The 16,215-nt window shown below is 39.9% G+C and overlaps 1 protein-coding gene across 4 annotated transcripts in view; it reads right to left on the minus strand.

The window, feature by feature from the left end:
• Positions 1–15: 15 nt before the first annotated feature.
• The window catches only part of LOC102210873 (retinoic acid receptor RXR-alpha-A), a 78,901-nt gene continuing 62,701 nt past the window's right edge, over positions 16–16,215 (minus strand). For 2 of the 4 annotated variants that reach the window (XM_005725636.1, XM_013908901.1), the window contains exons 5-10: positions 14,865–15,034; positions 7,189–7,318; positions 5,806–5,938; positions 3,142–3,233; positions 1,516–1,621; positions 16–620 (exon numbers count right to left, since the gene is read on the minus strand). In XM_005725636.1, coding sequence (XP_005725693.1) covers positions 473–620; positions 1,516–1,621; positions 3,142–3,233; positions 5,806–5,938; positions 7,189–7,318; positions 14,865–15,034 — 779 coding nt within the window. In that variant the 3' untranslated portion in view covers positions 16–472. Of the gene's footprint in view, positions 621–1,515; positions 1,622–3,141; positions 3,234–5,805; positions 5,939–7,188; positions 7,319–14,864; positions 15,050–16,215 lie in introns of all 4 variants that reach the window. The other 2 variants (XM_013908900.1, XM_013908899.1) reach the window with 1 other exon arrangement.

Below are 16,215 nucleotides of genomic sequence, written 5' to 3' on the forward strand. Positions count from 1 at the left end.
TATATGCAAGAGCAATTCTGTCTTTATGTGTTAAAACCTGATCATCTCAGCTTTTTCTTGTCAAGGTGTAGGAAAAGTGATGATGAAAACAATGGCTCAATATGTTTCTTTTGTCCTCTGTCCGTCCTCATTTCAGTCCACCGTTGTCACTCGTCTTGCTGCGTGGTTTTCTTATATAACATTTCTTATTCGTATTTATATTTTTTACAAGGTATAAAACAGACCCATGGGCGTGACGGATTCATTGTTTGAAAACATCTAAGCGAGGCGAGGGGGTAGAAGGGACGGAGGAGGAGAAAAAGAGGGAGGAAGGGGGAGGTTCTCCATCCAAGGCTGTCTTGTGATTTGTCCCTTGCTGGAGATTTTTCATTTTTTATTTTTTAAAAAAAAGAAGGAAAAAGGCCCCCCTCGTGATCCAAGGCTGATGAGGAGGGTTGGGTGGAGGTAAAGAGGGTTCAACCCCTCACCTCTATTATGTCATTTGATGTGGGGCTTCTAGCATCTCCATAAGGAAGGTGTCAATGGGCGTGTCGCCGATGAGCTTGAAGAAGAACAAGTGCTCTAGACACTTAAGACCGATGGAGCGCAGTGCAGGCAATCGCAGCAACAGCTTAGCAAATCTGTCACAACACAAAACAAGAATTTAGCACAGGATGAAAAGCTGAAATTTCTAAGCTTGCAGTTTCAGGGGCATTAGTTTTGGCATAAATATGCACTTTGTCATAAGCAGGCGCTCACCCATCCAGCTGCAAGTTATGATTTAAGAGAACTGATGATGCTTGCACACACAGGCCTCACATTAAATATAAGACTAAGAAAAACCTGTTTTGAGCAAATGGCAAAACTTCAGTGCAAAACTATCACACAATAATAATTTTAATAGTTTTTTATGCAGCTGTAGATGGGTTTCAGCAAACTTTCAAGCTGAAAATAGCTAAGAAAAAGCCACAGATGTGCCAGAAACTGCAATTCCTGACACAACCACTTGAGGCAGATTCCAAAAGCTAACCAGTCCCCATATACCCTCATGATAACATGCCCAACATGTTTGCAACCAAATGTAGTAAATATCTATACCCCCCTTGTTTTTGATGACCAAAATTGCCATCCCATTAAAAAAACACAAAGAATTAGTATCACATAAATCAAGCATATACTACTACTACTAAGTTAAAACATCATCTACTGTATCAACTCAACTAATACGGTCACATTTGGTTTAAAAAAAATCCAAACTCTGTCAATGATTCATATACCAATTCACAACATCAATTTTTGATATACAGTCTATGTCAAAACTGATAACATGGTGAACTCAAAGCTACTGATAAAACACGTTTCTTGTGTGGATGTACTTCAAGCTTTTTTCTTTGACTTCTACCTCATGAGAGGCTGTCTGGGTTGAGACTTTAAATATTAATAACAGCTGCAACAATAAACACACTCGTGCTCTTGATTTTCTCAGCACCGCAAACTGGTAATGTAACAATAAGGGCTCGGTGTTTATGATCTTACCTGCCAGGCTGCTCTGGGTATTTCTGTTTGCAGTAGGCCTCTAAAGACGCGTAGACTTTCTCTCTCAGAGCTTCTACTTCGCCTGGGTTGGACAGACCTTTAGAGTCTGCGGAGAGTGGCAGAAAGAACAAAAGAATTCACTACACCACGTGGCTAGGCTGTGCTGCTGTTATTTGTACACAACTGGACATTCTTCTTCACTATAAAAAGAAAAAAAAACCCAAAGAAGTAAACAAGTAGGCGTGAAAAAGCTTTCAAATCTGCACTTTTGCCCAGTGGAAAAACTAGCATAACTCAATATGGAAAAGCATCTCCACATTCTGGGCTAGTCCAATTAAGACCGCAATTCTCAAGCTGCACCAATTTAAGCTTCACTGGACTCATCTTTGATTAACATTTCTGACGAACAAAGCATTGTGAAGTTGACAATCAATGAATGTACATTGGTTGTTAATGGCTGGACCAGATCACACAGTGTGTGATCTGGTCCCTTCACCCCCACCCCCACCACCGTATGTTTTTTCTCCAGTCAGTGTAGTCTTGCAAACCCCTAATTAACAAGGAATCAGGCGGAAAAGTGAACAGGGGCCAGTGGGTCTGGGTATGGCCTGAACAAAATGTGAAACACAGAGGATCAGTGTGTCCAGGGTGAGCAGATCCGCAGAGCCCCAGAGAGATTCAGGGAGCCTCCCTTACTGAGTCACTAAAAACCTGGGTCACATTCATGGGTTAGTTCAGTCCACTTAGATTCCATTTGGATAAGGTTTAAATACAGAACAGCACACTCATAGCAGAAGTGCCTTGGCAAGACACGGGCCTCAATTAAAGCGCGCACTCTTTCTTTGGACCTTTGCGGGGGAATGTAGTAAAATTTACACAAGGTTGGCAAATTACAAAATAAATGAGAATTCATCAATTTCAAGTGAAAATGGTGCCTTGAGAGAATCAAGGTCAACTCAAGGAGATAGTTTCCATTACAAGCTGAGATACCAGAGCTGAGACATAAGTGATGCACAACGCAACAGCGTTCTTGAATCTAAATACGTTATATTTACTTTTAACAAAAGTCTAGCAGCATTTTGAGACCATTTCCCCAATGTGAAAAGTTGTTCCCACTGGAATTGATTAAAGCCAAATGAAAGCTGAGCCAATGAGAATAAGACACATTTGTCATGTTCTATTTTAAGCCTGCTGTGGGATAAGGTTTAATAATCAAAGTTGAAGAGTTTGTGTTGACTAAGCGTTACGCTTCGAGTCCTCAATGACTCATATTCTATTCCTGCAACGTCTGTGTCGGCTGATTATAGCTAGAAACAGTAGCAGCACCACGCCACAGTGCACAAGATCTTTATACTTTTAATAAAAGTTGCATTTCACTGGAATACGCTGATGTTCAGAAAGAAAAAAAAAGCCAGTATACAACAATTACTCTGAAGGAAGAATTACACAGCGCACTAGTTTGATGACCCATTTCTCTAAAAGATTTTTAGTCATTTTACATTACTGAATATATATATATATATTTTTTAATGAAAGTTGAAACTAAAAAAAAGAGAAAAATGAAACAAGAGTTTGCATTGTACAAACAGCAAATGAAAGCTTTTATATAATATACACAATGGTTACCTGGGTTGAAAAGGACAATAGCTCGAAGGCACCCCAGTTCTGTCTTATCCATCTGCATGTCCCTCATCTTTGACACCAGCTCTGTCAGCACTCTGCACAAAAGCAACAGGAGACAGTCAGAGATGCTACTCAGGTTAAAATACTATGTCAAGAATATTTAATTCTTGGCTAATAGACAATATTTGTGTAAAATGAAACTAAACCAGTGGCAGAAAATTAAAGATAACACTTAACTGGATTTTTTTTTTTTTTTTTTGCAAATGACACATTATTCTTGACTGGTGCATTGCAAATACGGTTTTAACCACTTTCAAGTTTGCCTCTATTTGAAAAAACATGCACACAAGCTTACTCTGGGCCCACACTGGCACAGTTAGATCAGTGGAAAAGTTTACAGCCCTGCAAAGTAATTATATTTAGTACATGGTTTTCATAAAACGAAAGCCGCAGAGTAAACACAAGCTGTAATCTAACACCAGTGCTCCCACTGTCTGTGTGTGACATCACGGGTGGGAGTGGTGGCGTGTGGAGTCGCTCGAACTCCTCACCCCACTTTGACTCGGTCACACCCTCTCCCTGGCACTCTTTATTTTCCCTCTCACTCCGTTTCTTTCTGCTCCTCGCGCCCAGATAGTAAAGTCAATTGTGGCTCTTAGCTCATTCTAATTCAATTTGCTCTAAGGAGGAACAACAGAGCTTAAAAAAAGACAGAGAGGGAGAGAGAGAGGAAAGGGACTCAAGCGTTTAAGTTGATCAGTCTCTTCATTTGTATGGAGAAGAGACAGTGGACCAGATAAAGAAACATTATCAGTTCTCTGCATCTTAATGCTTGCCACAGTTAATAAAGAGATGGAATATGTCCTGTGGCTGTGAACGCTGATGACTGAGCGCACAGGCTGCTGATCAGAGGCGCAAGAAGGGAGACACAAAGAAAGTACTCAAAGTTTGACTGTGGCTTGACTGAGTCTGATGACAGCACGTGCAGCTGCAAATTCTCTGCTGGCTCCAAAACTGTGCAAGGAAACATGCGCTTCATTTGCAGTTTTTAATTTTCAAAATATAATAACAATCCATGACCAGAACTGTTCAAGAGTAACGTAGTTTAAAAAATATATATTTACAAAAAATCCCAAACCAATACAAACAAAATGTAAGATATATTTTTCTTATACGTTTGACAAACTTTCATAAGGGTGGTTCCTGCATCCAGCTGCGCTGTGACTCTATGGTGCATGGATTGTCTATATAAGATATGAGAGGTTCTGTGTGACCCCTGTTGTGTACAGGCGTAAATATTTTATATATTGGAGTCAATCAATTGTGCCTGTGCTGCTTGGCATTCCCCATTTTGTGTAACATTTCATTGTTTCGATTCAATGTTACATGAAATATTCTACAAGGGGTGGACATTTAATAGAATTTTAATCTCGATCAGAATTTTGTCTTCCCACAATTATGACATTTAAAATGCATACTCTGCCAATATAAAACGCAAAGCAAAAGCAATTTAGGCACTCTCTAAATCAACACTTGATCATGTGTCTGTGTTTGCCTATCACAGCTGGTCCCTGCAGCACAAAGCTTGAAGTTGGACTAAAAGACAAATATACAACAAAAATCCAATGTCTGGCACAGCAGAACGCAAGGAGCTTGTCTCTTGAATTGGATCAACATCCGTTGTTTGGATTTTGGGGGAAGTGATGTTAAGAACAAATCATAATGGAAGAATGCTGTGAAAGAGTGCTGCTTTGCATTGCAGATGCAACTGAAAATATGCCACAAAATGCAGTATAATTAATGAATTAAGGCCAAGAAAAACAACTACAGATGTAAATTGCCCAAGTGCCAATTAAAGGGAGCCTGTACGACACAACAGCGTGTACATCCAGCTCACAAAGACACACTGGAATTGTTACAGTTATTATTCCACATTGGCAATATTTGTGCTGTATCAAAACCTCATGGGATTTCACAGCTGGCAAAGACTTTGCTCTGAGTTTTAGTCTGAGTTTCTAATGCTAACGTGTTATCAGGAGAGAGACTGATACACCGATGAGCCGATATTATTGGCTGATATTACTCATTTGCCATTATATTGATATCAGTATTTTTAAACAGCCGATAAATAAAAAATTTAAAATATATGAAGAAACAGGAGAACTAACTTTAACCATGTTACGAGATTGATGCTGCATAGTTTGTCCACCAGGGGGCACTCTACAACTTCTCTAATGCAATATGTTTAGACCGCCAAATCAGCTGATCTGACAAAAGTTAGGCAGAGAATAAAGGACTAATCCAAATGTTTTTGTAACAATGAAACAAGTTTATTTTTAAATTTCTACAACATCTTAGTAAGGACTTATAAATAAATAAATACACTTAACAAATGTTTTGTGTCCCTTGATGTTAAACAAAATATCGGCTGATACTAAATATGAGTATCGGTAAGACTAATACTTTTCTAACTCTTTAACTTTTATTAACTTAAAAAATAGGCCACCTTTATAAATCACAATATTATCAAAGCACTACTTTCAGGTTGCATTACATGCTACTCGAGCACACCTTTAGAAAGTGCTACCTAATATATTATTTACAAACGTTTTTGGTGCAGTTTCTACATGAATTTAGATGTCACTAAGTCCAAGAAAATTTAGCAACCTGTCAAAGATGGCTCCCACTCCGGCACTGTGGGCGCTGTTGCGGTGAACGTGCAGCCCCGTTGCCAGCAGAATCCCGTCTTTAACCGCTATTGAGCGGTGCGAAAATGATGCAATGAGGAGCTCGTTCCAACCTGAGAAAGAGATGAGGAGAGGGACTGAGAAAAAAGTATGAGAAATAAAACCACTCACACTCTCCGAAATCCCCAGTACAAAAGTTCACACAGCATTCGAGCAAAATGAAACTGACAACAAAGGAGGGAATTCCAATGAATCAATTAAGCTGCGCACTAAAAGCATGCAGCTTTCTCAAGCACAGGCATCAGGTTATTACTAAGACATTTGAATCATGCTTTCTAAAGAGACAAGCGTGTAAACGGGATGAACTGCGCCTGCCATCGCAATAAAGACAACAGGCTTGATGCGCCAAAGCAGGGGGCTCGACACGGAGCGCCGAAGACACAAGACGCTGCCGTTTGAGTGACAGGGCTCCTTTAACTGTTCTGCCTGGCAACACCCGCCTCTTCTCCCCAGAGTTGAGTTGGGTATGAGCGGAGCCGGGATGCTTTTATCTGTGATACAGCAGAACTAAAGCGGTTATTTATAGAAAACCTGAGAACAGAGACGAGCGTTGCCGAATAATGTCTCTCTCCCCGCTTTGCTGAAGTCTCTCCATCTTTTTATATGTGCAAAGGATAAGAATGATGGGAGGATTTATTTATTTTATTTGTTTTTTTAGGGTAAGGGATGGGTGCGTTATAGCATTTTTTTTTCCTGGAGGAGGATTTAGAAAATAATGGTGTAATTTAGAGTGACAAGCAAGCAACAAGGGCAATGTGTTGGGAGAACCCAAAAGACCTTCCTGCATGTGACATTAGTGACTGTAGCAGAAGTGACAGATGATTCACTCTCCGTTTTACGTCGCTGCTTCTGTGATGCTTGCTTTTCCTCATACAGCAGATGCATGAAGAGACTCTGGGTCTGTCTCTTGCATCAGTCACATGACCGAGAGGTATCCAGTGTTCTCTTTTTTTCTGACTATATTATTAATGTTCATGGGCATCTGTTGTATCTACAAATGTGACTTATTTAACAATGAAAACAATGTCCTGTGATTCTGTTATTTTTATTTTTGTTTAACCCTTGTTATTTTAAACAGCAGCAATTACTTGCCTTTTTAATACACAGTCAGTGGGCATAATACAATACATCTTACACTGAGTAATCAGTGGTTTGTTGAACCAGCAAATTTGATTCAATTTATTCATATAACAATGACCATTGATTCCAACCCATATCCTGTTAATTATATATCATCACTGCCAATCACTGCAGATTGTTTGCTGGTTAGATTATGCAAAATACTTAAGTCAGCTCGACAGACCTGCTCGTAGAAGGATGACCTGGTCGTCCAGCGGCAGCTCAGAGAAGTGGGGGATTCTTTTAGCCCACTCAACCAGGGTAAAAAGTTGTTTGTCAGCTGCTTGACAGATATTTGTCACTGGGTCGTTGGGCTGCAGGGGACGAGAGACAAAGATAGAACAGGTTAAAATAAGTCAAAAAATCAACTACAGTGTGAATTAAATAAGATTGAAATGTTAGCTTTGTGTCTTTTGGCTGAGAGCCTTGTGCTAGGGCATAATTGAGCTACAGTGCTATGAGTGCTATTTCCCCACCCTTCCTGATTTTTTAGTTCTTTTGCATATTTCTCACACTTGCTACCAATGGTGGTACAACCAGGTATTAGGGTTTAGGGGGCAATTACTTTTTCACATGGTGCAAGGAAGGTTTCGATTTCCTTAACCTTTTAAAGCCAAGCGTATCGTATTTGATGCATGTGTTTTTGTGAGTTTTTGAGACTTCTATATCATCAGCGTGACTTTTTTAACCCTATAAAATATAATTGGCATAACACATTTTTTAACACATTTTTAATGACTAAATTGCAAAAATATGGCTAATGTAGCAAATGTAATACAAATTAAAACTCATACATATGCAAATTAAATTTGATATATCAAATATTTTTTTATATATATTTATATAGAGAGATTTTCTATAGATTTCTGGCAGTTATTTCATGGTTCAGGTTTTAAAGGGTTAGTAAATTTAAAATATTGATTTTAAAACTCCATTTGTATTTACTCAGTATATCTTTGTCTAATATTAAAATTTGTGTTATGATCTGAAACATGTAACTGTGACAAAAGTGCAAAAAAAATAAGAAATCAGTAAGGGGCTTTTTTCATGGCACAGTACCTATAACTACGTAATCACACACACACTGACACCAACATGAGTGCCCGCCGTGAATAATATCTTCTAAAGAGGTACGGTGAAAAAACAAACAGTGATTCTGTCTCAGCTTGTGGAGGAAATACCTGCAGAGAGCTGTCAGTGAAAAAACAACTTTCGCTGAGCTGACTCTTTCTTTGGGGACCTTTTAGCCAAAACACAAATCAGCCTCTCTGACAGCTAGTAGAGCTCAAGAGGCCCTCGAGAGGCTCCACTGACACTTTACTACAGAGCAAGTGGTTAGGAGCTCAAAGAGGACTTTATCACAGCACCAGGAACAGCTTTGTAAAATGTTAAACCAATGTGCTCACAGTAATGCTTCTAATAATGATTGTGTAATTATGCTGATAACCACATTTGGCAGAAATGACTTCAAGTAACACCTCTCAACATCATCGTGGATGAATTTGGGTCCTTTCTTCACTACGTTGCTGCAGTTCATTAAGAGCATTTGTTTATGCACAGCTCTCTTTAGGTCCCACCACAATATTTCAGTTGAGTTGATATTTCCACAGATTTGTGGGCCAATGCAACAATTGAAATATTTTTTTTTTCAGCCAATCTGTTGTGGTCTTGTTGCTGGCCAGTTATATACGACCAAATTTTGGTCACATAACCGGAAGCTCTAGCAGTCAGACAAATGGCCTCATATTTCATCGTGAGTTCATCGTTGACCCAAGGACAGAAAGGTCCCCAGGTCAAATCATCATGCCTCCACTTCTTTTCTTGACAGTTGGTATGAGGTGTTGTGTTTGGTTTTCACCAAATGTGATGCCGTGCATTATGGCCAAACACTCTGTCCAAATGGCATTGCTTGGGGTTTTCGTCTCGAGGTTTGTTCAGTTGCAACCTCACGGACCTAAGCCATTCTGTCATGTTCTTTGAAGAGTGAAGAGGCCATACTTGTTCGGTCTTTTGTTATGAACTTCAACATTTAGCACGCTAACTGAGGCCTGTCTGAGATCTTTGTGCAGTGCATCATCTGCCCTTGGGGTGATTTTGCTGGGACGTCTGCTCCCCACTGGGAAGACTGTGGTATTGTGTTAACACGCACCTGAAAGCTCCAGACCGGCAAACTGCCAAAATTGCTTTTATAGAAGTTGTCATAGCTGCACCAAGAGCAAAAAAAACTTGTCCATTGATAGACAACGCAGCATACAAAATGTAATTCCTGAAAACAAACGTTTCCCGCTCACCAAAAAAATGAAAGGGAAAAGAATGTGTGCACCTTTTTAGCTTTAGTCAACAAAATAATGGTATGAGCCTAAATAAATGCATGTCTTTTATTTAGAGCTTATTTTTTTAACATACAAACTGAAGTTGAGGTGAAAACAAAGCCAGATTTGATCCTTATCTGCTAATGTATATCTAATGATAAGTGTGTTCTTTATAGAAGAAGACAACTTCTGCATGCAATGAATGCAAAATTGCAAAGACAAGGACTTGTTCTCCTTAACTGTCCTGTCACATTTGATTCAAAAGTATTGTTCTTTGACCCTTGGGGAGTAGCGGTAGAATACTAATGCAATGCATACATGACTAACTCCGTAAACTGTAACTCCATCTGGGCTTTGGGTTAAAAAAATCCACAACAATACTGCCATTCTCTGACAAGTAATTCACAGCCATCCCAAGAGTACACATGCTACTCTTGATATGCGTGTGTGTAAACAAAGGCTTTGTGAACATGCTTTTGTGCATAATTTTAAATCAAGTCAGCATCCCTAAATTCTAAGTAGCTCCACATGAACTCGCCCTCTGACAAAAACAGTTAGCAACTTCTCCCCAACTTCTCCTCCAAATCCCACAGATCGATGCTAAAAGCTAGGAGGATCCTGACATCAACTGCAGCTCTCCAGAGGAGATTAGCTCAAGATGAAGGAGAAAATATCTCTTCACTCACATTCTCCTTTTATAAAACACAGGGCAAAGACTATCCCATCCTCTCCACTACATTCCCTCCCTGCGGTGTGAAACTAACACACTGACTGCAGAGCATCACAAATACGCAGCTCAAATCTGAAAAACTTAAACCAGACACAAAGCCTACACTGTTTTGAAAACTGTAAGTCATCTTGTTTTTTTTTCTTCAGGGAGAGAAAGAAAACAGGCACCTTATGAATATTTCAGCATCTGATCTCCGTGGGAGATGTGGACGCCGCAGCTCAGACAGTTTTCGTGAACTGCGCTTCCTCCCCAAAACATAAACAGATCCGGTTAATTCATTCCAAAGGGCACAGCCCGCCAAAAAACAAATAAAAACCACAGGGGGCTTCAGCGTGCGCCACAATTGAGCCACCGCTCCCCATAAGAATACAAGTCCCAGGGTTCTCGTTAAACATGGCAAACCTTATGAATGTTGCATGGCTATCTTAGCTGTGTTTAGACTGACCTGGTTTCTTTGTCACCGTCTGTGAAGATGACGAGGAGAGGGGCTTACAACTTCCTCAAACAATTCATCTAAGTACAGCATTACATCTACTGTACTTACTGTTCAAGCCAAAGAGTGGACTTTGGGATGTTATCAGCCCCTGACCCATGAAAGGATAACCTCTACAGTTATAAAAAAAATTATCTCACAGGTTAGGTAGAAAGACTACTTTTTCTTTTAATTTGGAGATTAGTGGCAAAAAATGTGGAGGAAAAACAGCAAGAACACCAAAAAACCCACCTGACACAGAGAGTAAGGTCATAAACGGACATTTACTGTTTTTTTTGTTTTGTTTTTGTTTATACGTCTGCCACAAACAAAACTGTCTGCAATCCAGGCAAATCAAAGTGTTTCTAGCAAGACACCCTTCCACTGCTGCGGTCGATTAGCAACTTGCATTCTTCCCTATGAAATTTTCATGGGGAGACAAAAGATTTGCCCTTCAGTCTTTCATTATTGTGCTTGAACCACACTGTACTAGAGTGACAACAGAGAGAAAATTGGGTACTCACACAGATCAGGATAAAAATGAATTACTCAAGTGTCCCACTTTTTAGATTAAAAAAAAAACAACAACAAAAAAAGCCTTTCTTCATATGTCATAATTACAGTTAACAGAAAGATAAGACCTGTTATTAAAATTCTCCATAAAGTAATTCAAATATAGTAGAAATAACAGCAAGAAATAACACAAAAAAGAAAGAAAATGGGATGTATAAAATGGAAGTAAACCCTAAGGATTAGTGAATGATAACATTTTCCCCTCTGCCCTAACCCTTCCTACTTAGAAGAAGACCTTTCTCTCACTGACTAAAGGCATATTACTAACGACTGTTTAACTCCTGTTCTAGGTCAGCATGAGATAAACACACCTTATTCAGCTTGGCCAGACCCCGACCATTAGACAGTGGCGGTGGCCTATTCATGGTGTACACTCATGACCCAGGTCATGTGATTAATTACAACATGGAGCACTGGTTCTCAATGGAGACCTGGTAGGGGGGAGGCAGGGGAACAGCATTTGGATAGCAGAGGAGTCCTTGTGGTCAGGACAGAATGCATGCCAAGCCTCTGCCAACATTGCAGGCTTCACTTCAATTAAAGGATCCGCTCACTCAAATCAAAAAACAAAATTATATTTCATTTTTTATTCCTCGTCATATCCAGCTATACTTAATGTCCTGGTTTAGGGTTTATATACAGTAGTGGCTAAGAATTTTAAATGCCCACCACAGCCCAGGCTACCAATACTTGGTTGGTGGACAAACTGAGTGACACCAATTGTTGCTGGGCATCTCCTACCAATAGCCTGGAATCCAGTTCACCTTTGTGAGGTTTTCCGCTGCTTTCATCATCATGAAGAAGCCCTGTACCACTTTTATATATATATATTCACATATATCTTACAGTAGCTTGGTAACATTAAGTGCAAACACAGCTAACATTATGAAAGATTCAGCTGATAAATATTTAAATCACTAACAATAGCTAATATTCGTGAGATTATATTTCGATAAATACCTTTCCTCTGTCTTGCTTTCAATGCAGACATTTATTTTATTTATTTCCATGCATCGATTAAACTTTGGCTACAAACAGACAACAAAAAGAAACCAAAAAGCTCTTGACCCTTGATGACCCTGAATATTTGTGTATTTAACAGGCAGATATCTGTTTGTAGCTTAGAAGGTAAAGGAAGGCGACTACCAATAAAAAGGTTAGTGGTTGGATCTCCAGCTCCTTCACTTCACATGACCAAAGTGTCCTCGGGCAGAATACTGAATCCCAAATTGCCTTTGATACATTCATCGGTGTAATGCATTACATTTAAGTTTTAAAACTATTTTCAGCATATTCATATGATTTCCAATATGATTTTGCTCAGGAGTCGGCAAAGAATACATTTAAAACAAGCCTTTAAACACTTTCATTGCGGTTTTCTAATCTGTTGTGGAGGCCCTTAGAAATCTTCCTCTTGGTGTTGGGCAGGCAGCGGGCATCGAGAGACCCAGCGTGGCAGAGCCCAAACACTCAGTGCATTAGTATGTCTGAGCTGCTAGCCGCTCCCCCATGAATCCCTACTCCTCCTTCCTCTCCCTATAATGCCAACGCTCATCTCCTACATTTCCATCTGGCCCCCCGAAAATAGCTCCCATTTACTCACATAACAGCCTTCACATTTCTACCTTTACTTCACAAGACATTTCCTTCCCCCGAAGCAGATGAATCCCAGAAGAAGTCCCCTCTCTCTCCCTCCCTCATTCAGTCTCACTCTCCCATCTCTCCCCCCTCCCCGCCTCCTTTGGTAGGCTTCTGCACAGCTCCTCTGTTTCCCATGTTTCCCAGCAGAATTCCTGAGAAAGCTGAGGCTTTGTGGTATGCTTTCAGGAACAGTCTGCCTGTTGCATTATTCATCACTCCTAGTCGCCACTGTGTCAAAGACGGCCCACAGTGCCCAGCTGATACTAAGGGGCATATATGAGGAAACACACAGCTGAGTGAAGGAGCTAATAGACCAGGTAAGCTAGTTCCTGAGTCCACAAGTGGTAACCTAAAAAGCCCCGAAGGAGATAACAAAGGTATTTATATTTGATATTCAGTAACATGTCTACCATCAGGCAGCAGGTAGATGAGAAAAACAGCCGCAAGCTTTAAAAAACAGGGAACTAAAATGTGTAATTTATCTGAAACATGGTTGATGTGAAACATTACTACAGCAAGCATATCCACATGCAGGCAAATCTGACTTGACTTATACGTTTGGCACTCTTCACTGCAGAACTGAAATACATGAAGCACTCACACATGGAAAGAATTAAAACAACTTGTGGACAATGGTGGAGCAGCTCCAGTGAGTCTTTTGAAGCATAAATTTCTAAAATATAACTCATAAGCCATAAATCTAAAAGTGAACAGCTCTTTTATACTAACTGCAAACCACTACATTTAGTATTTAGCATGCATATGCAGAGATTTTAAATTGCCTTTTAACTGAGATTCATTGTATTTACTGTCCAATACCTAGGAGCTCCTAAGTGAAAGCTGTTGGGAAGCTTTCACATTTAAGAAAATGACAAAAGAAAGAAAGAAGTCAGAACACAGATGTTGTGTTTTTCAAGCTTCCAGTCAAGATGTTGAAAACAATAGTGTTAAGCAATAAATGCAATAAAAAAGACATTTTGACAATAATTTAAACAGTAGAGGAGATCTAGAAATGAATCAACCTGTGCTTAATGCTAAGGCATTTTTATTGACAACTAATTTCCAGCTAATCAGAAATTCATAGTTTAGTATGACTAGTACCACTGGTATAACAATGGTGCATATCACTAATTAGTGTGAATGCTGAAAAGCATTCACAGTATTGTTATTCTTAAAGTGACAATTTCAATAAAAATTGCCAGTTATTTTAACTTAAATGAATTAGAAAAATGTATTATATCATTAAACAGTGCACGACTGGATGGGTCTCGCTTATTCAAAGAAAACAAGCCTATGGTGTCCATTAACACACACAAGTTGGCTTTGGACCAAGAGAAACTCTGATATGATTGTGACACATCAATCTTTCATGAACTCACTCACTTTAGCCAGACTGCAACAAACCCTTCCTCCTGCTACTGCTCAGTTTGGATAATGCGTTGATTATATTCCATTGCTGGCATGGACGCAGATAGCTGGAAACGGTAGAGTACGGTAGTTATATTTGTTATATTTCTTTGAAGTCCACCGACTGGAGCACATGCATAGCTGTAAACTAAATTCTCTGCAGAAAAGTCCATCAGGTCACAAAAAATAGACGGGCACTCGGATGTCCGTACGGACCCTCACAGTCACGTCCGATGATCAAATTTCTGGCACTTGGACACAAGTGGAACCGAGCAGACTCACAGACATGGAAAGCATGATAAAGGTTTAATCGGTGAGGAAGGAGAAATATTTGAATAAGTTCACATCCTCAAGTTGCGATGAACCCAAACCAGTTAAACTGAGAGATTATTCAGTCTGGACATTTGAATGAGTTGGATGAGTTTGGTTTTCTTGAGAACACCATTGGAATACTGAATGTCTTCAGGTGATCGTGACTGAAGCTGTGAAGCCAGCCAAGATGAAACAGTTGACAGATAATCATCCTGTCAAGTGAGTAAAATACTGAGAACGAGAAAAGAACTCAAAGCAGTAACCACGGTATCAAATGGAGGGAACTAAATAGGTGGAAAAACTGACCCACCATCCAAAGTAAGTCTAGATAAATCACTGTGTGTGCTCCTATGAGTGTAAATATAAACATAAAAATCATATAATCTGAATCTGCATTACACAAAAAAACTCACCGAGTTTGATGGCACACCGAGGTTGGTCTCGATGTAGGTCTCGGTTTTAGGTTCTACTGCTTCCTCGGCTTCCAGGATCTTCTCCACGGGCATGTCCTCGTTGGCGCAGCTGGTAGACTCCACCTCGTTCTCATTTTTCTCCTTGGCTCGCTGGCGCTCCTCCTGAACGGCTGCATGTAACAAAACTGGTTTCGGTCACTACTGCTGTTTTACAAGGTCAGTATGTGATCAAAAACACACTTTGAAAGAAAGAAAAATGCAAGCTAATAGGGTTTTGACTGTGAAGCTTAGCAGCTGTTTTGGTTCACATTCACAGTTTGGTTCAATGTGATAAATAAACTGTGCACTGCAAGTCCTGCAACTAGTGAACAAACATCTAGCCTGAGTCTGTTTTCAGTGCTGAATCTTCCCCTTTGATTAATCACTTGAATTCTTGCTGCGTTTGTGAGTGTGGAATAATTGTCCACACTCGGCTCTACATCGGTAGTGAACTAAATACATATCTGGTGCTTGTTCATGGCTGCTTGTGCTTGCCTGAGTCTGTAATTTAGTGTTCGACATTAAGTGCATCTTGGTAAGCAACTGAATAGTTCATAACTCCGAATGTACAATGCCAGCAAAAACATAGCCGAGAGAGTTTAATCATCAATAATTGCTTCAGCAGTGAGGATGGAAAACAGAAAGACCTTGGGTCTGCATTATGTACAACAAAGCAGCATGGAAATGTCCAAGGACATCTTCCAGTTTCCTTATCAAAGATAAGTCTTCTTTACGCAGTGCTCACTGACATACACAGATCATTTCTAGATAAATAAATAACATTTGGCCTGTCACTCTTTTGCTACACCATGAATGGAAGCCAGAACATCAAAAAAAAAAAAAGTCTCAGCACAAATCAATGAAGACTTTATCGTGTCTAAAAACACATTCAAACGCAACCGTGCTGGTTCTGTCATCTGATTGGCTTGGCAAGCAGACACAGGAAATGGTTTGTGTGCCGAGCAGACACAGAGACTCACTGCGGCCGAGGCAAGAGAAACCGCACCTCCACCCTCAAGTGAGAATGAAAAAGACGCATGTCTGTGTGTTTTCCGTCTTTTCAAAGGGCTGTAATTCACTTAATTCAAAACACCACCGAAAAAAGTACTGTGGCTTTTTTTTACATGTTTTTCTTCCAGCCATGGATTAATAAAAAGCTCTTGACATAATGTGTTTTGTGATAAAGGGCTGTTGGAAATTTAAAGTCAGCATGCAGGTTTATATACACACACCTGGAGAGCTGCACTGCCACACACACACACACACACACACACACACACACACACACACACACACACACACACACACACAC

This window comes from Pundamilia nyererei, unplaced genomic scaffold (assembly GCF_000239375.1).
Source record: "Pundamilia nyererei isolate P.nyererei 1_Seehausen unplaced genomic scaffold, PunNye1.0 scaffold00016, whole genome shotgun sequence".
In the NCBI taxonomy this organism is placed as follows: domain Eukaryota; kingdom Metazoa; phylum Chordata; class Actinopteri; order Cichliformes; family Cichlidae; genus Pundamilia; species Pundamilia nyererei.